The sequence below is a fragment of the Cyprinodon variegatus genome, unplaced genomic scaffold (assembly GCF_000732505.1).
Source record: "Cyprinodon variegatus isolate N-32 unplaced genomic scaffold, C_variegatus-1.0 Scaffold197, whole genome shotgun sequence".
Lineage (NCBI taxonomy): Eukaryota > Metazoa > Chordata > Actinopteri > Cyprinodontiformes > Cyprinodontidae > Cyprinodon > Cyprinodon variegatus.
The window spans coordinates 330,227-356,314 of NW_015150650.1; the positions used below are offsets into that span (position 1 = coordinate 330,227).

The following is a 26,088-nucleotide window of genomic DNA, read 5'->3' on the forward strand; positions in this document are numbered from 1 at the left end:
CTGAGTTTAACTTTGTTTTTGTCTTTGCCTCTCGGCAGGAAGTCATCCTGCAAACTGGTTTTGACAGCCTTATTTTTTCCAAGAACCTATCTGAGCACAAGATCCATGTCCACCAGGTCCTTCAACGTCTACTCAAGAACAAACTATTCGTTAAAGCTGAGAAATGTGAATTCCACAGACCATCTGTTTCCTTCCTTGGATTTATCCTTGAGGGCGGACAGGTAAGACCCACTGAGGAAAAAAATAAGGCTGCTTTGGACTGGCCTACTCCTGAGACTCGCAAACAGCTCCAACGTTTCCTAGGTTTTGCCAATTTCTACCGCAGGTTTATCCACAATTACAGCCAAACTGCTCTTCCTCTTACATCCCTGACCTCTTCCAAGGTACCCTTTGTTTGGTTCTCTAAGGCAGAAGCAGCCTTTTCTCACCTCAAAAGACTTTTCGCCAATGGTCCTGTTCTCACTCAGCCTGACCTCTCCAGACAGTTTGTGGTGGAGGTAGACACCTCAGATTCTGGAGTTGGAGCTGTTCTCTCCCAAGTTTCCGGTGCCGACAACAAATTGCATCCCTGTGCCTTTTTCTCTCACAGACTCACTCCAACTGACAGAAATTACGACGTTGGAGCTCGTGAACTTTTAGCCATAAAGTTGGCTCTGGAGGAATGGAGACACATGCTAGAGTGAGCTGCACATCTGGTTCAGGTTTGGACAGATCACAAAAATCTCTCCTATATCCAATCCGCCAAGAGACTCAAACCCCGCCAATCCCGATGGTCATTGTTTTTCTCTCGTTTCAACCTTTCAATCTCTTTTCGCCCTGGCTCTCGGAACATCAAACCGGATGCCCTTTCTAGGCAGTTTTCCCTGGATGAATCTGAGGAGTCGGCTGCTCCTATCCTGCCTCCCAGCTGCTCGGTTGCTGCAGTAACCTGGGAGATTAAGGATCTCGTCAAACAGGCCCAACAGACTGAACCTGATCCTGGAACCGGCCACCTAACAGAATCTTTGTACCTTCCTCCATTCAAGCTCGTGTAATAAGTTGGATTCACTCTTCTAAGTTTTCTGCCCATCCAGGGATCAGAAAAATGTCTTTGTGTTTGTGTTTCTGTGTTTGTCCCTCTTCACCCACCAGGAGGCGCCTGGTTCTGGTCCGCCTCCTCACACACCTGCCGATGGTTTCCTCGTTAAACGGAGTTGTCTTAAGCTGCTGACTGCCACTACCTCGACGCAAGAGTGATTGCCAGTTTAGGGTACTCTAGCCAAGCTGAGTTTTGCTGAGTCAAACTGAGTTTTTGTCAAACTGAGTTTAACTTTGTTTTTGTCTTTGCCTCTCGGCAGGAAGTCCTCCTGCAAACTGGTTTTCTCGGACCTTCTCTCCCTGGAAGGATCAACTGAGCTTCAAACTGAGCTGGGGTTCAAACAGGAGGTTTGGATCCACTTTCCCCAAAAGATCGTTTGAGTTTTGCACTGAGAATGGGATTATTCTCCACTAGGACCTGTTCAAGTACTGCAAAATATCTAAGTGGCAGTCAGTTTCTCCGTTCCCCAACTAACAACCACATTCTGGGTAAACCCTGTTCCGCCCTCCACCGAATCAGACAAACATTGGAACTACAGCACATACACAGGAGTCAAGGATTCAACAACTTCTCTGGAAACGTGAGTTGGCAACCAAATCCTCTTCTCCAAGTTCACGAGTCAAATTCCCCACTGACCCTGAACAAACCACTGTGTCTTCCCCTCACTTTTCAGTTCGGGTTGAGCAGTGTTAAGAGCAACACTTCTCCCTCTGTTTAACCTCTTCAATTAAACCCGTTAAACCTTTTCCCTGGTCTCTCTGTTTTGGTTTTCTGCATTTGGGTCTGAACTTTGTAAAATCATGACAGAATAGTTATGAATAATTGTTTTATAAATTCTAACTGTCCAGAATATATAAATATTTACTTGTTGTTACGAGGTCCATGTTGTCATGGAGTGATTCAGCACTATTCAAAATAAGAAGTTCAGGTCAGAAATTCAATGAAAGATTGCAATATCTCTGTAATTGTTAAAAAAAATAGCTTTTTTTCTATTTTATGAACTTTCTGGGCCAAAAAAAGAAGCAGAACAAGGGTGAATATCAGTAAAATTTTGGAGCATTGATGCCGACTTATGGAAGCAAAGGGGGCCAGAAGTCAAACAGAGGTTGCTGCTTTCCTACTGTGCCAGTAAGTTAAACATTTGCATTGATGCACCTGGCAACCAGCTGGCAAACAGTACAGTTAAAGGTTGAAATGAGAGTGGGCTAGGATGAGGCACCATTTATTGGCCAGGAGAAGTTAAATTTGTGGCAATCTTAGAGCCGCAGATAACATTACGATATATTACTTAATTTCAGTCAATACAATATAATTTCCCAATTGATATAGACAAGATAAAAGCCTAAGAGAGACTGCCAATAATGACCACAACATAATCCAGAACAAACCTTTGACAATTATTATTGTATGTAAAACACCTCCAATATAAAATTTAAAATATATATACATAAATAAAAACAATACATTAAACTACTTAAAATCTGTCAGTGATAAATGTGTAATATATATTTAAATATCAGAAATATATCCCCATTATTGAAAAAAATTATATTCCAGGGATTATTGTCCATCCCTGGACTAACTCCATTAACTAGCACCACTAAGGACAATTCATATGATTAAAGAAGATTAATGAACTATGTACAAATAAATAAAAACAAAAATTGGTTAAAACTCTTATAATTAACAACATATAAATCACAGTAGAATTTGGATTTTTTATCTCTGATGATCAAATTAATCTTCAGGAATTCCAATTATCTTTTAAACTATTATAGAACAATTATTATGTGCTAAAACTAATTCAAAAGACTACAAGACTACAATGTATGTAGTTGAAACAAAACAATATTTTAAAGAATGATGTATCATATTAAAATGAACGACCTTGTAGGGGACATAAATGGAAATGTGGTGCATGGTGTGCCTGGTTATGAACCTCACTTGTAGAGGTGGAACCTCAAATGGAGGAGGGTGTGCGCATCACAGAGGTTAAGTGTACAGGTGCACACTCACATGTCTCACCGTGGAGAGAATCAGGGTGGGGGCTGCCTTAATTTTGCTTGGTTTCTTAGCACCAGCACAAGCTATGACAGCGCAGTAGGGATTAATATAGCAAAAGATGTGAGATCAGTTGATTAATATATGAAAAACAAATGAATACTAAAAAACAAAATGAAACGAGATGCACTGACTTTTTAAAGCGCTAACAGATGGTTGAGTGTCAGTGCTTCCAGGTTGCAAAGAGGCTTTGGTGATGGACCTGCTAATAGTAATTTCTAATATTTGACTTTAATACGGTGTTAATTAGCTCCTTTAATGAACACATTGATCGAGCACCATCCACATATTTCACAATGATTTTAGTAGAGTAAAATGTCTCCAGCCCTGAGCCACTGAGTGGGCCTGTACTTCCATCTTAATTCCTTTGACTTTATCCATGACAATCGTTCCAATGTCTTCCTGCAGGTGGATGTTCTATGGCAAACCATTATTCATAGTAGAATACAGTACCACACATTTTGTGTGAAATTATCTTCCTAAAGATAAGTTGCGATTAGCGATGTTAGCATTAACTGCGTAAGAAAACAAAATAGTTTGTAATAGTTTTATTTATTGCAGTTACAAGTTGATGTAAGTAATTATTTTCCCCTTTTCTGCAATGCGGACACATTACTTACCATGTAAAAAGGCAAGTTGATATCATATAGATTTAAGTGAGTTAAAAGCTACTTTAATCTTTCAAAGCACACAGTATTGTCTTACCCTTCCATAACACTGGCTCACAACTCGGGGCAAAAAAATGTGTTTTTTGCAAGGAGAGCTCTCTATTCAAAGCATTCTGGGATATATCTGCCTCTTCTAAGGCCTTTCTTTTCTTCTCATTCACTTCGAAGACATTTTTTCTCTTATGACCCTCGGGCATTTTCAAAGGACCACCCTGAGAAAGGTGAGCTTCAATGACTGTCTGAAAGCGTAGCTCACCACACATATACGCCTGAAAGTTGCGCATGCACAGAAATAGATAGCTAATGGGACGGGCTCGTAGGACGGCCTTACGTAAACATATCACCAGAATGATTGACGGTAAGGAGGAGCACTGATTCAGATGATCCACCCAGAAATAAAAGATTGTCCTCTATACCTTTAAGGGCAAAAAAAAAATAAAAATAAAAATACAGTTTCAGAGGCAATTAAGATTCATCACTTCATTAGCTTTAATATCTTGGCAAGGATTTGTTGAAACTTCGTAAAGGTCAGGCTAAAAACAACTTGTTTCATTGCTATTAGTAAGCACGAAAACTTCAAAATTTAGCCTGAAATATGATTTATGTTTTACACTGGTCAGGACAAGGACATGACCCGGAAGTCAAAAAAGAGCTTAGTATGACAGGAATCTGGTTGGAAGTTTGTCATTTAAACACATAAGTATAAAAAAAAGATAAATTAGCCTTTAGTGAGGTCCCTCCCAAGGCCTAAAGGCAGACCAATTAGATTTTGAGACTGATCCCAAACCTCGAGGGATTGGTGTTCTGAACCATTTAAATGTTTCTCTGCTTAAACACACCTGACACCAATATGAGCTCATTAGCAGTGCTCTGCACACATTAAATGCATGCTAGTGAGCCTTTAGGTTTGGTTTGTAGGCCAAAGGGAACATCTAAAAGTTAAAGGCGACCTGATGTTAAGGATTTTAGTTTGAGAGCACTGTTTTAAAACCTGAAGAAAGGGGTGATGAGCTTGCGCCTCTTTGAGTTTTATTATAAACTAATCTGACTCATGAAAGGAGTTCTCACACCTCAATCCAGTTAATTACAGCAGCCAAGGCAGGAATAGAGAGAAGTGGGAGTAGCCATAAGCTATTCAAAGATGTGATACAGACATAATTCAGCCGATGTCTGAGCCAGATATTGGAAATCTTTATAGTTTCTGAGTTACATTAAAGATCCCTTTCTGTGTATCTGCATGTCAGCTTTTTAACTTCCTCTATCAAGGCCGTTAAGAGTGATGTATGCTGGAAACTTACACTACTGTCATGATCAACCCAGATCGTTTTCAGATAACTAACTACAGAATAAGGAGGTTTATTGTATGTCTTTGTTAATTTGGAGAGAATTTCTTTCTTTCTTTACCTATAATCTGACATGCTATAAAACAAACATGGCTGTGAAGACTTACATATATTATTATAATTATTAACTTCATTATATATCCAATTTAGTTCACTGAAAATTCATTTAAGGCACTCAGATTAAAAAAAATAATACAGAGGTTTGGTAAAATGTTTTTTCAGTCATCTAAAGTCTCCCTTAAAGGATTGTTATAGTTAATATCAACATAGTTAGTCTCTATTTAGGTGAGCACCTACAAAGCTGCAGATTCTCTTGTATTAAATAACACGTTTATCTATAGTGGTTTGTGTTAAGGTAATTTGGGAATATAAGAAAAAAAGCATGCATAAAGCACATTTGCATTACAAGCTAGAGCAGGATTCTGTTTTAATAAAAAGAAAACCTGAAAAAAAAAACACCCTCCAATTTGGTGTCTAAGCAAAGTTTGTGCTGAGCGTATCCATTTCTCAGCTCAGTGTTTTGCTATACTTGCACACTTGCTTACCCAGAAGTGCCCTAGTTTTTCCTGTTTCTTTTGCCTCCTAAACATACTTCCAAAGTTTCTCTGTACAAATCAAAGAGCAAAAATTACTGATGCTTACAATTTTTTTTTCTAGGACTATATTGAAAAATGGTCCAATTACTTTAATTCTTTCCAGTTGTAAAATAACACATTACCTTCTGTTTTTTTTTTCCAGCCCAAAAATATGTGATGTACGTAAAACAATGAAAGGCAGTTTCGCCATCACTTACTAAAAGACAATCTACCGGGATGCCAAACCCCTGCTTGCCCCTTGCAGAGCACTACATCTACATAAAACAGAATTAAGTATAATATGAGGAATATCCAATCGTCATCCTTAACTTATGAAAAGTTTAGGCATTAAAATGTGAAATGTTTATTATGATAAAGTCCAATTTGGGAGATTTCATGCGTATCTCAAAGTCATTGAATCAGTGTGGAAATGTCTGTAAACAAAGAGCAGAGTAAAAAAATACATTTTCTCAGTGACAAAAACAACAAAGAGTCCTAAAACAAATAGGATGGCCCCAAAGGAGCCTGAATCTCACAGGTGCTGTATGTGTGGGAGGACTTGAAGAAACCAAAAAGACGTTTCAGGATTTCAGAAACAGTGAGGTACTGTTGGTTGGAAATTTTAGTTCAGATATAGAGCTGTCAATACTTTTATGTGTCAGTTGAGGTGAAGGAAGGTCAGGAAGGACGGTATTGAAGGCTGAGCTGAAAACCACAAAAAACTCCTAACACAGGAGTTAGGATGCTGCAGATGAGTCAGGGGGGATGTGAAGCGATGTGATTCTCCCTGTAAGGAAACTACACAGGGGGCTTGCTTGATGTACTTGCAGAGGATACTCTAAAAAAACTCCATGATGGTAGGTGTCGGGAAAACTGCACGGTAATTACTGAGGCAGGTGATGCTTAATTTTTTTTTGGAAAAGGCACAATTAAGAGGGACTTCAAGTCTAAGGGGAATCAAAAGCTGAAGGGAGAATTTAAAGATGTCCAGACAGAGCTTTCTAAGTTGGTGAGCATGTGATTTTAGCATCTGACCTGAAACCGTGTCTTGCAGCCTTGTAGGTGTTGATCTTTCTCATGATGGAGGTGGATATTCTGTTATGCTGCTGCTTGGACAGTCAAAGTGTACATGTACAAAGAAGCTGTTTAAGGTGTCAGGGAGGGCCAGGTCATGGCAAAGCTGCTGGTCACTGTATTTACATTGGATGAACAAGATGCCTCATACTGCATGGGTTGTTGTTATTGTTCAAGTGCCCCATCGATGCACTGCTTCTATCTATACTTTGCCTGCTGGATTCCCTTTTTCAGTTTGCTCCAAGCCCTGCTGCATGTCCTGATCTGTTAGCTGTATCCTGAGCTTTCTGCAGAGTCCACGCTGTGCTGTCAACGCATGAAATGGGCGGAAGAAATATCTTGATTGTTTTTTTTTTGGGTAGGGCAGCAAAAGTAAATAAAGAACAGCACAGATGATAGGATAGCTTCACAGTTTAAAGCTGTTGTCCTTTTTTTGATAACTTTAGAATTGCATTTTTATTGGTCTTCCTCTGCAAAAATGTTTGACTACTTACAGAAAAGCATAGCCTCTAAAAAAGAAGAGACAAACAAAGAGATATACAGAGAAATCATCTGGTGATTGGATTGTTACAATTTCCATTTAAAACGTCATTCATTCAATAAAAAACAAACAAACTCAAAGGTACCAATTTTTACTATCGGTGAGATGTTTTAAAATAAATTCAAAGGAAGCCTTTAAGTAAAAGATCCTGAGCTACTCAGTTTATTGATTTGAAGCTTTAAATAATGAGGAATAATGAGTCAGAAATCAACCAATAAAAGGTAAATGGCTCATAGAAATAGAAGAAACATCAAACTACAGCGACTCATTTATATGTTTAGGAACAACACTGACTCAAGTGAAAGCCTCTAAATCTCTAGGGAATGCTCAGGCTCCAAGAAAGACTTTGCAAAGCTACTAATTTTAGATTTTTACCATTTTCCTGTCATGGATTTGACCATAATGGATCTGTAAATGTTGACAGATAGCTTATAATTATGTAATCATTTCTTTGAGGTATTGGAAACACACTCTTTTATAGGGACTCATACAAGTCAATTTAAACGGTCGGTGCATCTTTGGGACATTTGATTTACCTTCTAGAAAGGGTATTGCTGTAGAAAACCAAGAAACAAGTGGCTATTTAATTTTTGCTTTAAAATACAACAATTTTACATTTAAATATGAAGCATTTTTCTATGTCATAAAGGGATCCTAGAGTTTAAACGTTCTCAGCTGATGGTGTATGTTCTTACACTGTACAGCCTGACGCTCTGATGCGATCGACCTACTCACACTATAGGTCCAGAAATCACACATCGGACTTAGCGCCGAGAGATGGCGCTAGTTGGACCCGCCGATCTGGAATAAAGAATAAGAAGAACTCCCTTGTTTGCACATGCGCACTGCGTGAGGTTCTGGTAAATCAGCTTGTAAACGCTCATAACTCGTCATAACCCGATCGTTCCCAGAAGCACAATCCGTATCATCAACTCATTTGCGCACGTGCAACATGATATACATCCGGGTCGTCCTCTATTCTATTTGGTAAAAAATACCGTACCTAAATTATGTTTTTCCCTCCCCCAAAGTAGTAAGTGTACTAAACTATAATATGTTTAAGGTTAATAATGTGTTTCCTGAGAAAATAAATGCCTTAAAATCCTACCTGTTTTATCACTCGTCTGTGCCGGAAATGGGATCTTATGCTTTCCTCCGAGAGCTAACTTTTTCAGCTTTAGAAGATAAAGCTAGTCTTTTTGAGTTTTATTTCTTCCTTTTGTGTTAACATTATGGTATATAGTGCGTGATCTAAAGAAAGAAGTAACAAAAAAAAAAGATAAATATGGTTTAATCATATTTTGCCAGACTGCTCTGAGCATGTCCAATGATGACGTCAGACAAGCAGTGTAACGGATAAAATGTAAAAAACATCAAATTGTCTCAGAAAAGGTAATAAAAAATGTTTTGAAGTTTTGTATTAACATTCTTAAGTTATTTCAGGATTAAAATAAGTACTTTTAGTACCAAAATAACAATATTTTTGGCACCCCTGATGAATATCTGCTTGCGAAATCAGCCAAATGATCCAATAGTACGGATCTTGCTTCCAGTACATATCAGGTAGCGACACTGCTTTAGCAGCAGGATTCCCTCACGAACACCTTATGATGGCCGTCTGGATTTCAAACACGTTTGATTTTCTATTGACCTAACGAATCCTGATCAGGAGGTGGTCGTGAGAGGCTGACTACCCCTCGATACCCCCTGTATACTACACGACGCAGGATGCACGATGAGGCTGAAACTCGGCACGATCAAAAATATTCTCACACAACCGGAGAATCGGCCCGAAATGGGCAAACATTCGAACAGTTTATGCCCAGCCTTAGTCTGCTCTAGGGCTGCTGTGTGAGATGCTTTGGAGTACTCAGCCATGATAATTGTGGTTCTAGACTACATTACCCAGGAGGGCCAGAATGGGGCCCGTGTGGTTTTATGGTGGTAAAGAGCCAGAGAAATCGCTCCCCCCACAAAAACAACCAACCAAACGAACCAGCAAAATCAACAGGACAATAGTATACCATTGATTAAGTGAGCCAGTTAGCCACAGAGCCAGTTGCAGCGCTGATGCTCCTGGTTGCAGATTAATATTTCTTCCTTTTCTTTTTGTAATTCTTAAAGCTTTCTGAAAACACTTGTCAGTTGTGTGTTTTTATTCTACTACTGTATACTATCATAAGAAAATAATTTTGTGTTATTCAGTTAGTACAGAGGCCATAAAAGGGCACTGGCCCCTGCCTAAAACTGCCCACGAAAGTACAGATTTCTGTGACCAAATGCTGTGATTGCTGTAGACCTAAATACATTTTATTTTGGTCTACAGCAACAATGGCACCCTGTCACATTGAGTTCCACTAAAAAGTGACAATATCCGGTCTCAGAAAATGCCGACAGAAATCTTTTTTTTTTCTGTTTGAAAGAAATGTTTTTTTTTGTTTTTTTTTTGCTAATCAAAATATTAAGGAAACTCAAATAAATGTTTAGATTACAGCAGCCAGGTTTTTTTTTTCCCCATCTCATTTGAACACAGAAAAAATATGTTTAATTCTCTTTTAACATTTTGTATTTTTTTTTTTTTTACTTTTTGTATTTTAAAACAACAATCAAATAAAAACAGAAAACAAGTATTAAGATTATCATCTCTGAGTCAGGAAAACTCTTTCCTGTCAGTGCCATGCAAATTTTATTTTGCATGAAAGGACACTGATGTTTGTTCTAACATATTCAAATACAACTTTTAAATGTATTATTGACATTATTACTGACTTGAAATAGATTTTTTTAAACTGGAAGGATTTCCGATTGAAGAGTCTATCATGAGCAGCTGAACAGCAGATTTTGTTTATTAAATTCAGCCGGTTTGCACATATCCAGCAGCCTACTGTACAGCCTGGGGGGTTTGGTGAAAATGCTTATCAAGACGAGAGGCTGTAAGAGCCCAAAACAAAATAAAATGAATGTATTCTTTAATCATTCATTTTTCAGTATATTGAATTTCTGGCTATAAAAAACTGCTCTCCATTTTCTATATTTACAAACTGAAAGTTGAAAAAAGTAATTGTTTCTTGCTTTTTCATTGTTGGTTTTAAATTGAAAAATAAATGCAAAATTGAAACACAGGTTTACTTGACCCTACTGTATTTTTGTCTTTTGATATTGGACATCAGCTACAAGACTCAGAGGAGGGAACATCTGAATGAGAGGTTTTAGCAAAAATGGTGGTCCGTGGTGCATGTTCTATTTCTTTTAAACCATATGACACATCAAACAACTGAACATTTAATTCAGCATTTGTATTAATCCCTGACTCATAATTTTCATTAGCAGTTTTCCAAAACTAGGTTTATAACCGGCAGAACTTCTGTAAAAGTGAACCTTTTAATGAAACACCAAAGAATATTTTGCCATTTCAGTGTTTCACAGCAAAAAAGCAATTATATTTTAGCCTTTATAAAACTCCTACAGCACTAATGCTTTTTCAGGTTTTGCAGTATCCGAAGGTGTAATGCATGAGAGGGATTAAAAGACACCTTCAGCATTTGTCAGATCAGAGCTGGGGGGGAGGTTTTTACCTCACAGTGGGGGTAAAAGTATGCTGACAACCTCTGCAGGATAAAAAAAAAAAAAAAAAGGAAAAGAAAAAACGACTTGGCACCAATATTCTTACTTCACATTATTCTCTTCCAAACGGCAAACCTAGATACACAGAATAAGGTCATGTCTATAAAGTGTTAAGCCTGAAAAGGAAAAGATGTGCAGAAATGTAAAACTAATTAATTCTGCACACTGTATGCGTGTTGTGCATAATGCTTAACTACTGGATTACTTGTTAAAGAACAAAACCTGCTATCTATGGTTGAAAAGCTTCAACAGACACATGTGTGGGAGTCGTGGCTTGTGTAAAAAGAGAATCACTAAGACGCACATCTTTTCTTACCGCTGCTAATAATCATTGATTTGTTTTACTCCACAAAATACAAAGAGAATATGACTACATACAATATTGTTAAGGGGGATAGTTCTAAATCTAACACTAAAGAAAAACCTGTTAATTATTGGCGCTGTAGGCTTTTAAATAAGAGTATAACAGAAAAATTAATGAAGCTTAGAAACTCAAACTTTGAATACAAGAAATGTGGCCTTACCTGGGAGGACATGCCATGGCACGGGTAGAGGATGGCTTTGTCATCGTCCTCTGAGCCTTGGTCAAGGCAGTAACCACTGGCTTTACTGTTTCTCACCTGAAAGAAATCACGGTTTCACAATTAAGATTTGTTTCCATCAATAGGAAATTGAAGCACCTAGAGAATCAAAAGACTCTGTCGAAATGATATATGTATAAAGCAATATTGAAGGACCTCATTACTTTCATTTTGCACCTTTCAGCTGAACTCTTTTTTGACAGACACGTTTTAACGAACCTTACTACAAAAACAGTTTGACTAACTTGAAAAAATTTACTGTAGATTTTAGATATACACTTCATGGGAATTAAAAGGGAATTAAAATGGAAAACAAGTAGAACTACTAAAAATTATAGTTTAAAAATAAAATAGTTCTTTGTGAAAATAAGTTTGGTTGAGTGAAGGTTAGTTTTCATTGTCTACTTTCAAGACTGGGCTTAAAACATTGCTTTGTGATGGAGCCTATAGTTAGAGTGCATCAGGTTATCCTAAGCTGTCTCTATAGCTGTGATGTTATAGGCTAAGGGTGCCAAAACAACACTTTTCATCATTCTGCTTCATCCTATCTCTGTTCTCCCATTGTTTAGTGTTAGTTTAACCTCTAACTTTATGTTCTCTGGAGAAGCAGCATTTATTTCCTATTCTCTACTTGTCTGGAACAAACTCCAGGAGTTTTCTTTTTTTTGTCAAAAGCAATTTTTAAAGTTAAAAGCAATTTTTTTAAAACCTGCCTTTACTGATGTATAATCAGTTTAAGGTGATTTTCCAATTGTTTTATTTGTTTCACCACTTTTTTTTTTTTTTGTTGCTTCATTTGCTTTCTTTTAAAAAATGTTTCTCTTCTATAAAAAAAAAATGCCTTGCCATATTGATCAGAGCTTTTATGTTACTTGGTAAGTCTGCTTGTGTCTCCTTGAACCCCAGTCGGCCTCAGCAGAAGGCTGCTCACACTGAGCTTGGATCTACTGCAGGTTTCTTCCTTTTTTCCTCTCTACTGTTGCCACATGCATGCTTGGTGTGAGAGACTGGTGTAGTGTCAACGACATAATGCAAGCAAATATTTACAGTCTTTGCTTTGGCAGAAGAAGCAAATACCGGTACTGCAAAGTCAATAACTCAATACAATTAGCTGGGTTTCCCTGGGCAGAGAGCCAGCCTGACCCTATGATTGAATTGTCTCTGTAAAGTGCCTTGAGATAACAGGTGTTTTCAAATGGTGCTATGCAGTAAATTAACTGAATCAAACTCTTTAGAGTAAAGGTAGCGATTGTTTAAACTCTTATAAGTTTAAAGATAGTTACACTACATGCAATAGCATTTCTTAGTATTAATCCAGATTAGTTGGTTCCAGAAGACTGAAAATAATGTCTTATTTAAATATTTAAGCGGACTTAACCATTTTACACTAACTTCAATAAATAAAAAGTCATAGCAGTTAATGAGAAAGCTATATAAAACATGTGGAATTCGTACAGTGTTTATTGAGATGCAAATGTAATTACGTTGCAAATGCAAAGAGGAAGCGGTGCACCACCAATAATCTTCCCAAGAGAAACATCCAAAGGTGCTTCAAGAAAACCATTTGAATGATTTTTACTCTGCCTAATCTCTCTGTTATTTGGTTGATGTGATGGCATGTGCTTTTTTGTCTTCATTGCAGGTTTGAGACCAAATGGCTGTTAGTGAAAATAGTTACTGGTTTATGAATATAAATTCCAATGCTAATTTTTTGAATTTTTAAACATGGACTGTCAACTCCAATCTTAGAAGGCCAGGAGCTTTTTGATCTGTATCATGTCCAGCACAGCTAAATCAAAAGAACCAAAATCCCCCCTGAAGCACCCGTGTGCTAATGACCTTATTATTGGGTCCAGGTGTGTTGAGAGAGATACATGCAAAGGTTGAAAGACCCTGCCCCTTGGACAGTTAAAGTCTGACACTGTTGGCATAAAGATGTATAGCATAGCATCTGAGTAAAACCACTCTGATTCGTTTTTGCATTACACTTTTTGTTTTGAACTTACACTTGGCCATCCTCTGGCACATTTTATTAGAAACTCCCTGTACAAATCCCGAACTATTCCCATCAGTTTACTTCTTTTCAAATTACAGATCCTTAAAATGAAAATAAGTGGATACATAGAACAAATCAGGCTTTTGATAGATAACTAATATTAGAATGTAATAATTTCATGTATATGATTTGGTGCTTTTAACTGTACATATTCCTGATGAGCAGGTAGGACTTTTTATAGTAAAAAAAAAAGCCATTAAAGACCATATATATTTAAAAAATGTGGTTTCTAATTAACTACTTGCAGAAAAACCTACCTGTTATGAGTGAGCCAAAAAGCACAATAACCTACTTGCATACTGCAGGTATGCACAAAATTACCCTAATCTGTAGTTAACGCACATTTGATTTAATTTAGGTTTAAGCTTTCTCAATAAAGTCTCGTTTGGGTGTGCTTTGGTGGCACCAACATAATTATTGTAATCTAATTAAATAATCGGAGAGATTCTAAATTATAGATTGTCTTGGGCTCAAATCCTACTGAATGATACAAGCTCTTGAATTTGACATTTACAGTATTTGCTGAGGAACAAACACAACAACTCACCAGTCTAGCAGGTAGAAGCCCTGATCCCTCTGTCTCCAGTTATTTAACTAATGCATTTTCTTACTTTAATGAATTTCTCCTTTAAAATAATTCCAAAATGAATTAGTTAAGAAAGCAAAGAAGTATTAATACTAAAAATAAAAAAATACTTCCTTTTTATCCAGAGTTTGTTTACTCCGGCGTTACATACAATCTTAAAAGGGTTTGATGGGTTTCCATCTAAAATCTGAAATTTTTTTTAATTAAATCTCTTAATATGTGATGTGTTCTGGTTGCTGTGTGTCTGAACACCACATGCTGTAGAACCAAACCTGTTTTATCTACTATAACCTATCATTATTTGTCGGGTCTCTTAGGTATTGAGTAACAATTTAAAATCATATATCTTGTGAACCTTAAGAGTCTATCAGCATGCTTTTTGCTCTCTTTCGCCGTATGTGGCAAAAATGTGTTGTTGCTCAAAAATTAGTTGTATTTAAAGCTTGTCACAATTCCTTTAAGAATGATTTATGCTTTTTATCAGAGCAGCAAATAATTAAAGGAATTCTGTCTCAAAGTGTTTACTTTTAATCTGTAATAACACATTTTTGAGGTTTTTGAGATTTGTGTCAGGCCCAAAGATCTAATGACAAAAAAGTGACTTTTTTGCCTCCCAATTTGTTATAACAAATATTCCAGATAGTTATAGAAAATAAACCGTGTTTTGGCGAATAGAACATTACCAAAATCTTTTTCAGAAACAGCTGCTGCTCCCATGGTTATCTTTATGCAGCCCTGGTATTTAACTATTGTTTAGAGAAAAAAAAGAAAATAAAAAGACCTGATTCATTTACACAATATTTTGTTCACTCTATGGGGACTATAAATGTACCTATAGATTGAAATTATTCCGCAACTATGGTAACAATTCACACTATACTTCAGTTTGCAAAGAAATACAAGCACATACATTAATATGCCAATGAGGGTCATTCTTTAGGCTATTGTTGTCTTGTACCTATAATCATAATTTCTTCCAGTGTGCATACTGCACTGCCTCATGTAGGTCTACAATGGCTTATTCACAAAGCTGTCAGGAAGCTTCAAGTCATCCTGAAGGCCGGTCCATGATAGGATGTTGTCATGCAGCGACCAGTCACAAATTTCTCTCTCTTTGTCTCCTCCAGGCTAAATGATGGCGTGCATTTAGTAGGGGCCTTAGCTGTGATTTGAATTTGTATGGCTTAATTTCCAGGTTGTGACATTTCTCTCATGTGCTGTTGTTGGGAAGGGTTGCACTCGGCTGTTCTGAACAGCGAGACTGAGTGCAATGCAGTCCTGATGCTTAGTGACAGATGGGACACACGTCTGCTGCAGCTGCTGTGTGGCGGTGCAAGGTAACGGCTTCCCAGCTTGTCGACAGATCTGAAATAGTGCCACTTGAGTGGATGCCACTCTGAGAAATCCATTAGCTGGATACTGGAGCAAAAAACAGGCATCGAAGGAAACAAAGAAGGTGTAAGAATCCCCAAACGATTGATGAATATAAAAGGTAATTCTGATTTCCTAGACATGCAGGGGCTTATTGATATTCAAAATTTCCCATATCCCAAATGGATATGAGTTAAAAAAAAAAAAAAAAAGGCACATTTCGGTTAGCCTGAAAACAATGACTAGCTCAGGAGGGTGCTCAATCATTCAACCTCCCATAAAAAGCTTCTCTTCCCCTACTGGGCTGAGTGCTCAAGCAGACACAAGACAATCAAGCCGGAATGGAAAACTAATAAGTTTTTAATTAAAACTCATTATAGGGAAATTGTATCTAATTTTGTGAAGAGATTTTAGTCTGTAAAAGCTGCAACAGAAACTTACCCTGGACCTTGAAAAGTCAAGTCATGGTCTCTGTTTATCTTGTGAGATTTGAAGGTTAAGACATTTGGCCTGTCAGTGTCATATTCTCAGGCTAGTCATCTTCTTTAGTAACAATCTATTTAATGGCCATCTAAAAAAAGGTTTTATTTAATTTACTTTCACACAAAGGTGCTTCAGCTCTTTATCTATAACTAATGGCAGGGGGGAAAAAATAAAACTTCCTGATTTGGCAACCTTCCCATAGGAATACATCAAGTAAAGACATTTTCTTGCAGTCCAAACCCAATCATGGCAAAGTGGGATTGTACACGCTAACATGCTTGGTTAAAGCTACTACCAAGGCTTTTATGCAAAAAAAGTTAAGCTTAGGTCAGATACATAGGGCTGAGAAAACCCATTAACACTGCAAATAATTATCTAAAGATGAGCAATAATTTCTCAAAATAAGTGTATTTAACCTTAATATTAGTGGTTAAATAAGATGATCTGCCAAAGGAATTAGTATTTTTAGCCTTAAAATAAGATGATTGGATATTATGCACTTTAAATAAGAGACTGCCATTGTTTTTTCTTATTTAAAATATAAATTGTCTTATTCCATTGGCAAAGTGTCAACCTTATCTGTTCAATTCAAGAAAAAATATACTTATTTTAAGACAAATTCACTTATTTCGATTTCTATTTTTTGCAGTGTACCAACTTACTCAACTTTTTTTTAGATTCTCAAATTTTTATGTCAGACAAGTATATGAATTCATACGCACCGTTCAAAAATTGGCTGAAAAGACATTGTAAAGACGACATGATTTACGTCCAAACGTCTATATTTGGTTGAAAAGAGTAAGGTGCAAAGCAGTAATTTTCAGATTGTTGAAAAGAAGTTGAAAACTGGATTTGCAACTTCTTTTCAACAATCTGAAAAATTTCAATATCTATCATTGGACTTAAGTGGGACAAAAACCGGACCGACTAAACACTAGCCAATTTCCAACAATGATTTTGGACTAAATCAAGATTACTATGGACCGACCAGATTTAGCCTAAAAACCAACGTCTAAATGAGATTTTTTAATGGGATAATGTTTGCAAAGCAGACTTGTTAGCCTAAAAATACATTAATCTGCAGTACAGCTTTCACCATTAGCCCCCTGCCCAACCCAAAATGTATCAAAGAGTTGTGAGGTATTCTGAGTTTAGTCAGCAAGAATTAACAACTAGGTGGATGTAAGCAGGTGTGAACAAATAGCTCTAAAGACCTATTGTTACAGGGTTCCTACAGCATAAGGAAAGTTAAATTCAAGACTTTTTAAGACTCTTGAATGCCACTTGAAATAAAAGGTTAACACCAACTTCAAAATAAGCACAAGAAAAGCCTAATTGTGACAAATTTACCATAATGTTTTTTTTTTTTTTTTAAATAACCCATTACTTTTTTGGCCCAGTAAAAAAAAAAAAAGAAAAAGAAAAACTTTCCAAAGAGGAAAAAAGCTAAAAACGCATCCCAGTCTTATTTTGTCCTTCACTTAGAGTTTAGAAATCTATAATCAAACCACTTTTTTTTTGCTATTAAATCTTAATTAAAAAAAAATTATAACAAAAGGCTTTTTATCAACATTACCCAAGTTGTTTAGATAAAAAATTAGTGGGGGCATCACCCAAAGGCCTGACCGCAACATCGTTTTTATTGTTTCCGCTAGGGATGGAACCAATAATGGTTACAGCAAGCCATTTGGTAAATGTAAAAATGAAAAATAAAAAATCGCCAATTATTTTAATGTTTAATATAGATTACAAAACTAGAATCCTATTTATTACATGATAACAATTTTAGGACCTATGAAAAATTGATATAAGAAATTTTAATATCAACTAAGGCCTTACTTTTATACTGAAGAATTCAATGCCTTTCAAAGTCTTTTTAAGGATCCACAGGAACCCTGTAAAAGCACCAAACTACATGGATATCACCTTGAAGCAGAGTTGAACCATGATTCAGATACCGTAGGTTGTAGCACCAGAGGACCGATTGAGGTTTTGGTCCAGTAACAATAGTTCAGCCCTATTTCCAGTAGGAAAATACATAATCATCAGTCAAGAAATCTTCATCAGCTGTTAACTATCATATCAATATGGGCCAAAATCTGGAAGTAATGATCCTGACACCTTGATGAATCTATGCCAGAAAGAAGTAAGGCAGTTCCAGTGGCAATTGTATTTTAACCAAAGTCCTCAGAAAGAATGTTCCATAGTTTGTTTTTAGAAATAAATGTGATATCAGAATGTCCCTTCTCCTTCTTTTCAGTATTAGAAGTCATCCCTGTCTTATTTTGTTCTTCACTTAGTTTGGAAATCTATTTTTTGCTATTAAATCTTAATTAAAAAAGATCATAACAAAAGGCTTTTTATCAAAAGATTCTCAAGAGTTAATCTTTATAAGTTTATTAGATTTGTTAAATCAAATTATCCACCTTTGCTTTAGCTTCCTCTTTAAAAACTGCGCCTTCTCTATAATTGGATCAAAGCTGATATTATGGTTGAATTAACATTCAGTCTATTTCCAGCAATCCCTTTAGCAAGCCCTTGTCTCACCTCGCCGTATGTGATGGTGTTGTTGTAGATCCGCATCTCTGGGTAGACGTGCTCTAGGTACCAGCGAAAGCTCCGACATTGCATCCTTTTCCTCAAGGCCACACGCTCTGAGACATCTCCAAAATCAACTCCTGGGTTCTGTTGAAATTTTCAAAAGAAAAGCAGAGAAAACAAAATACATAAAAATCTGACAAACAAACACACAGCATAGATAATTCTTCTCCAGAAAAGAAAGATGTAATAGTTATAGAGTGCTAAGAAGACACAATTTGCATTTAGGTAAGAGATGAATAGATGCGCTCGTGATTTGAGACCTTCATTGTTCCTCCATTAGACATGATCTGCACTTAGCAAACTCTAATCAACTGCTTGATTATGAGTGCTCACGGCCAGATAGCACTATGGAGGATGGTGTCTGGATTGATTGGGTGAAGGCCTAATAGCTGAAACGCCTCAAGCCTAATTCTGACACTCACACACACACACACACACACTGTGCATATCAATAAATGCACACACTGCCCTGCATTAATATGGACTCATATAGAAATGAATACATTATGTATCGCAGCAATCCTATAGAGATGACTTCTACAGAAACACACAAAGCTGTTTCCAGATGCTGTTTCCAAGCAATGCCTGTTCTATTGCCAACTATGAAGCCAACATGTGTCAATAATGAATTCCAGTTAGAAATATTTCCTTGTTTCTTGGCTACCAGAACACCAATACTCACATTCAGCTTCAGTGAGTTGCTGTTTGGTATTTGGACTCAGGGCTGCTCACTGTGGTGAATCATAAAGCCCTCTCCCTTCGAAGTAATTGTGCTCTCAGCAGGCATCTTAGACAATAACAAGAGTCTGTGAGTGTGTGGGGAACTTTGGAGGGGTTTGATGAAATAATCGAAGCATTAGGTCTTTACTGTAGACAGAATAACTCCACACCACAGGAAAGCTGGGGTAATAACATGCCATGCCACTGTGTATGGGGAGTGCAAGTTTGTCACCTGCTGCATTCTTTTCCCACAGAACCTCAATGCTTCCTGCTGATTTATGTTTGTCTTTTATACAGTTTCTTTTCAGCAGAGTGTTAATCAGGGCTGATGGAAGTACTTTTGAACAGGGGGTGCTGTGCACATTTTTTGTTACTTTTGGACAAAAGACCTATGAACCTATTGGCCTATTTAAAGTACAATAAAAATAAATAAGAAAATAGATTGAGATTCACTACGGTATTGTCATATAGACTTCAAGGCACGCAACCAGGGTCTGTAAGACAGAGATCATCAGTTTTCAGGTGAATATATGCTCTACTAATTAAATTTCACAATAACACAATAACAATATAGATTTGTTCAGCTGGCATGAACAGTCACTCTATTTATGTCACACATGACTATTAGTTCCAAAATCCTTTTACGCAAACCAAAAGGAAGTAGTTAGATTAGTAAATGATTAAAACCTTATTGAACCTTATTCTCCACATCCATTACACAAAGAACACAAGATCAAAACAACACTATAATATACTATTGTTGCCTTAAACTGCACTAATATATATAAAAGTTTGCAGTGGCACCATGCTCTTACTTTGTGCTACAGGCAGGGGGCTGGCTCATGAGTGGACGAATCTGAAATCCATTTCTGTGCCATATTTCCTCCTCGTTTCTGTCACTAGACTATGTACATTTACCAGCTATAGCGGCATACCATGCACTAGCTTGCCTAACGTTGCCATGACAATGTAACTTCCTTGAACTTGTGTTTATTAGGCATCAAAATAATTATATTAAAATCCAAATACAAGTAAGAGTAAAATTAAAAAAAGTCAATGTCATTTCCCAAAATTTTCATAATAAATGTATAAATTGTGCAAAGTATGTTTTATACATTATACATTAAATCGCCCTCTTGCCACTAGAAGGTGCTGCAGCACCCCCACTTCTCGCGGCCATGTTGTTAAAAGTAGTTATTAACAAAAGCTGTTCATTGTAATTCTCTGGAACATGCTATTTTTTGTAATATTTTTAAGGTCTTAGATGTGCTTCATTTGTAATCATATCCTCCTTAGCACCAGAGGGGAAAATTAGATTTTAATATTAAACTCTCCATTAAAAAAGCAGGAGCTCAGTATTTAGCAGCTCATCTCAAAAGACTTTAGCAATTAAAACTGATTCAAGGTTTGTTTCTTTAACTTGTTGATCCCTTCTTCATACTCAGTCTATTACCTGTGTGAAGATCAGGCTGGGTCTAATCTGAGTTTTGAATGTCTACCGATTAGTGTCAAACTTGACCTGTGGATTTGAATGAAGAACTGAGATGTAAGGAAAGGGGCACCCCAGAGATTGAGGTGCAGAGTGATCCAAAAAAGAAAAGGCTTACATTCATGGGAATGTTCCAGGCCATGTAGACGTGGGATTTGTATTCATCCATCCACACTTCAGCCGCTCTCAGGGCATTGCGTTTCGCGTAGTAGTCTATATCGTTGTTGTAGGGTTTCTTGGTGCGCTCAATATGGGCAACTCTGGCACAAGGCAGGACCTCCATGCTCCCTCCACACTGCCAAACCTAGACAACATAAAAATTAATGGTTGGAATTAAGTAAAGAGTCATGAAGAAATACATTTTTATTTACCCCCCACATTTCTCCTATCTTTGCTTTTTTTTTCCCAGATCAAACTAAATGTTATCCATCTATTTTCTGTTACGCTGGTCCCAAGAGGGGTGCTGGGGTCATCTCCAGCTGTCTACGGGCGAGAGGCGGGGAACATCCTGGACAGATCACCAGTCAATTGCAGGGCAACACAGAGACAAACAGGACAAACAACCCTTCATGCACACACTCACACCTAAGAATAATTTAGAGAAGCCAATTAACCTAACAGTCATGTTTTTGGACTGTGGGAGGAAGCTGGAATAACTGGAGAGAACCCACGCATGCTCAGGGAGAATATGCAAACTCCATGTAGAAAGATGCAAAATAACCCAATTTAATACAATAACTCCAATACTTTAAAATTTATTGAAGAGGACCTTTGGCTAACCCGTTATTACAGAATTTTCGGAAACAATCTGATAGACTGAGGGGTTTCTATGCATGAAAGGCCTGTTTTGAATTGAACTGAATTGAATTTAGCAATTTATGATTTTTAATTATTGAGAAGCGGAGATGATGTTAGTTTGCTTTGGACGATTTTTTTACTCCATAAACTCATTTAGTTGAGCTTATGGTCAAAGAACTATGCTCTGTCTAAACCAAAATGGTTTGGTAGAGAGTGGGATTCATGGTTTTATCATAAGCTGATGTTACATGTTCAAACCTGGTAAAAAAGTCTTCAAAAAAGCTTTTTACAAAACCTCCTATCGTCACACTGACTATTGGACAAGCAAATGCCATTTCCAACATGACCTCAAGTACATTTATCACCTAAACCAATGGGAGGGTCTAAAAGTCACCAAATAATTCAAAATATAAAAATGACAGATTTTGGCTTCAAACTAAACAAAGTTTATTCATAATGTCTAAAGAAAGAAAACTAAATTGATGGAACTTACTATTTATAAAATTTTACATAAACACCTTGTTTACCCAAATTATAACCAATGATGTACAAATCCTAAAGCAAAAGCCCCCCGAGGGTATGAAACTACCACTATCATGCTTAATTGCACAATAGGTATAACGTTCTTATAGCCAAAAAGGCTGTTATGGTTTTAAAGGGGGACAAATAATTTCTTAAAAGTAAAATGTTTGTCTCATCATTATCTGACTTTTGTTTAAGAAAATGATTCATTTTCTAATGTATGATCTGGTTAAATTGTCTCTGCTAAGTGCCTTGAGATGACATGATTTGTGAATTGGCGCTATATAAATAAACTAAACAAAACATTTTATTAATGTACATATTTATACACAGGAACAAAATGTTTGAAATACACCATCAAAAGATACTAGTTAACAGGGCGTTCAGAAATGTTTCCAGAACTTTTTCACCCGTAGTTTTGAGATGGCATTTCGTAGCATGAAATCAATATACAGATGAATGTATTAAGACTATAGGTAACAAACCATAAGGTTTCCATGATATTCCAGAGTACTTTAAATTTTTTACCCATAAAAAAAATGAACAAAACTTTGCTTTGTTTGTCTAAAAGCTCTATCAATATTTAGGCATCTGCCATGTCTATTTTCTTACCCAGAAAACACTTCAAAAGGTCTGAATTGATGGGCATAAAAATATGTTTACACATGCAAGCAGAGAACTGATCATATTCAGGTATAGCCCTCTTTTTTTCCATTTAAAAATCTCATGGGCTTCTTTGGTAAAAAAGTCAGATCTTAGTACTATAGCAAACACTGTGACATGAAGATGCATATGCATTTGGAGTTACAGCCCATGCTGATTATAACTACTAATAATTGATAATAATTGCTGTCATTGTAATAAACTATTATTTTTTTAATTATTGTCATTATCAGGGTCTATATTGTTTTATCATTACTGCTATTATTTTTCTAGGATTAAATTAGGTGAGTGAATAATCAGGCTAGAGAAAAATTCCCTTCGGCTGGTCCCATGTTTTGGGGCTGTCACAGCATGTCTTTACAATTCTTACACTTGGCAGAGCTTATATTTTTTTTTCTGATGAAACCAGGACTGAAAAATGAGGGAACTGTGAATTATAATCAGGATAAATGTTTTATAAAGCTCACCAACAGCTCAATAACTGACTCCCCAGAGAGTTACCACTGACAACGAGAAATCCCTCATACTACAAGTTTATGGTAGAGAGAGTTATACGAGAAACCCTACAATGCATAAATCTAATTTTTGAAAGCATCCGTCAGTGCAGAGAGAAATCATTTATTCTAGTCAAAGGGATGCTGTGATCATTGACTACATGCTCAGGTGGAGAAGCAGAAAAGTTATTTTTCAAAGCCTAAAAACTGCCGTAACAAGGTCTATCTTTCTGACATAAAGCATCCCTGTCTGGGAATCTATGTCATGCTGAGGTAAATAGAGGCAGCAGCAACATCCTGACACAGTGTCGCCATAAGGCCAGAAAGCATGGTAATGTTCTTACAGCCACGCAAACTACTGTCGCCTCCATCACCCACTGCGTCCTAATGATTATCACCACAATGTGTAACAGATGCTGCCATTCATTAACATCTCTGTGAACCCAAAAGGAAGCCTACTGCACAGTGTTTAATGTGAATAGTGCTGGAAAACCCTTTATCCAGCTACCTGAAAAAAGGGAGAGAAGCCGGTGTGGAACTCTCAGGATTTAATTAAGGATCACTAGGATAAATGTAGCTTCTAGTTTAGGTCATGATAACAACAATTCTACTTGGCTGTAAAATGCTTACACTGAAGGTTAAATTTTGCTCATCATCCCATGTCTCTCATCAAAAAGTTTCTACACTAGATAAGCCAAAAAATTCTAACTATCATACAGGATCAAAGATCAAAGTACAAACTGGTGCTTTTCCATAATATGGGATAACATTTTTATATTCTATAATGTAAATGGAGACCTGACTCATCACCCGTGCCAATTTCCATGCACTGACTCACTAATGTGGTCCAAATAATTATAAGAATGGACATTTATAACACACCTGAATGAGAAATATTAACCTTTGTATATGAAAAGTATGTTTTCGGGGAGACAATTTTCTTGTTGTAAGCTGTACACGTAACTTTGGAAGCAGTATGATTTATTAGCACATAATATGTACATAGCAATGGAAAATCTCCCTTACAACTAGGGGTTTTAGTCAACCATCTGTTGCCATCTTTTTGTTAAAATGGATTGCATGTTTGTCAAAATAAGATATTCTACAATAAGGTGAGAGAAAAATAAGATCAATAAAAAACATATGCCAAAATTTAAGATTCAGATTTCCTTGTTGTCAGCTCATACATGTTACATGAAATGTTTAATTTGCAAGAATGCATGCCGTGAAGCTGAGAATAGAAGTTATATCTTGGCAGTGTAACAAATATTAATCCCAAATTTACAAGTACAAATTACAAATTCATGGGTACAAATCCACAACCCCTGATGAAACTGTTGCACTCCCTATTAGATGGTGGTGCACCTGAAAGATGTTTCTATATTGCCTTTTCATGAGGAAACAAGAAACAAGAAGAAACATTACACTATGAATGTACGAAAACAATATTTCAATCAATGGTTTTGTTTTTGGCTTCCACTTCCTGTTTAATGGCAGTTGCAGAACAGCCTTCAGGTGTATTACATCAACTGGCAAAGAGTGGAACAGCTTTAACGTGGGTTTTAAATTTGTACTCGTAGAAGTTGTGTTGTAAATGTGTGATCTTTACTTGCAGTTTTGCAAAGTTGTATCGTTGTAAGGTATACTTGTAACTTCTTAACTTGTCTTCTTACATGAACCACATGATGTCACTTATATCAGTATGAATTGAGAAATCTTTGACTTGAAGTTTTCTTACTTCATTGTATTGATAACCAAGCCCAAGCCAGAAAGATACTGTGTAGATTTTAAATTGAAATTCATGTATCCATCTCGAAAGTTTTCACAAAATGGAGGGACCTTAATCACAACTCTTGGAGCTGACTGGATAAATCAAGCGGCAAATGTCTCTGACGAGCTTTGAGCCAGTGGCAGCAGTAGTAACAATTGTGACGTCTCACGTTTTTTGATTCCTTTCACAACTAGCGGAGTTAACTGATAAATCAAACTTTCACATTAATCCGGTCAGGAGAAACCAACAAACATCTTACCCATCAACAAAGGCAAAAATCACGTCTTTTAGCTCATTTTTAACAAGAAATTTTCCAGCTGAAACCTGCGCAGCCATATTTGTTTTACTTCAGCTTCCCGCCTCTGGTTGACACGTTGACGTCATACACATCACTGCATTTCATTGGTCCGAAACATTTCTGTATCGAAGCTAATGCATCTGTTGGCTTCTGGCAAGATGTTTCGGGAACTGTTCAATGCACAAATCTTGTGACAATTCATTTTCATTAGCCAGACTTCTAGTTAGCTATTTGCAATGCACATATTGAGTTAACTTTATTTGTCAGTTTGTTATATTTTGGTTAAAATGCAATTGATTAATTCCTTTTTCTTTGAGTTGCCAGTTTACTTCGGAGCTGCAGCTCCTTCTTATTTGGTTGTTGCAGCCCAATCAGCGGGTCACACCACTTGTTGAATTGGGAAGGGAAATTTGTTTATCATTTGTTTAGATCTTCTTTTTTTAACAGTTTTGTTAATATTCGTTCTCTTTAAAAAGTACTTAGTGTCTGGCCATTATTTGACTATTTAAGTATATTTGTTTGTTAATCAGTTATCCCCCTTGTGTGTCAACAGTGGTGCGATCAGCCACTATTTAAGTTTACCTCATGTCTTGTTTGAAAAGTGAGTTTGTGCTTGAGTTCTTTGTGTTAATAGGGTGGGTATTGAGTTCTTTGTGTTATATATATATATATATATATATATATATATATA

The 26,088-nt window shown here is 36.7% G+C and overlaps 1 protein-coding gene across 1 annotated transcript in view; it reads right to left on the reverse strand.

Annotated features, from left to right (window-relative positions):
* Positions 1 to 26,088, reverse strand: part of galnt9 (polypeptide N-acetylgalactosaminyltransferase 9) — a 167,934-nt gene that overhangs the window by 5,086 nt on the left and 136,760 nt on the right. Inside the window, exons 7-9 of the mRNA XM_015379653.1 lie at positions 20,970 to 21,155; positions 18,589 to 18,726; positions 11,489 to 11,584 (exon numbers count right to left, since the gene is read on the reverse strand). Of these exons, the coding sequence (XP_015235139.1) occupies positions 11,489 to 11,584; positions 18,589 to 18,726; positions 20,970 to 21,155 (420 nt within the window). The remainder of the gene's footprint in view (positions 1 to 11,488; positions 11,585 to 18,588; positions 18,727 to 20,969; positions 21,156 to 26,088) is intronic.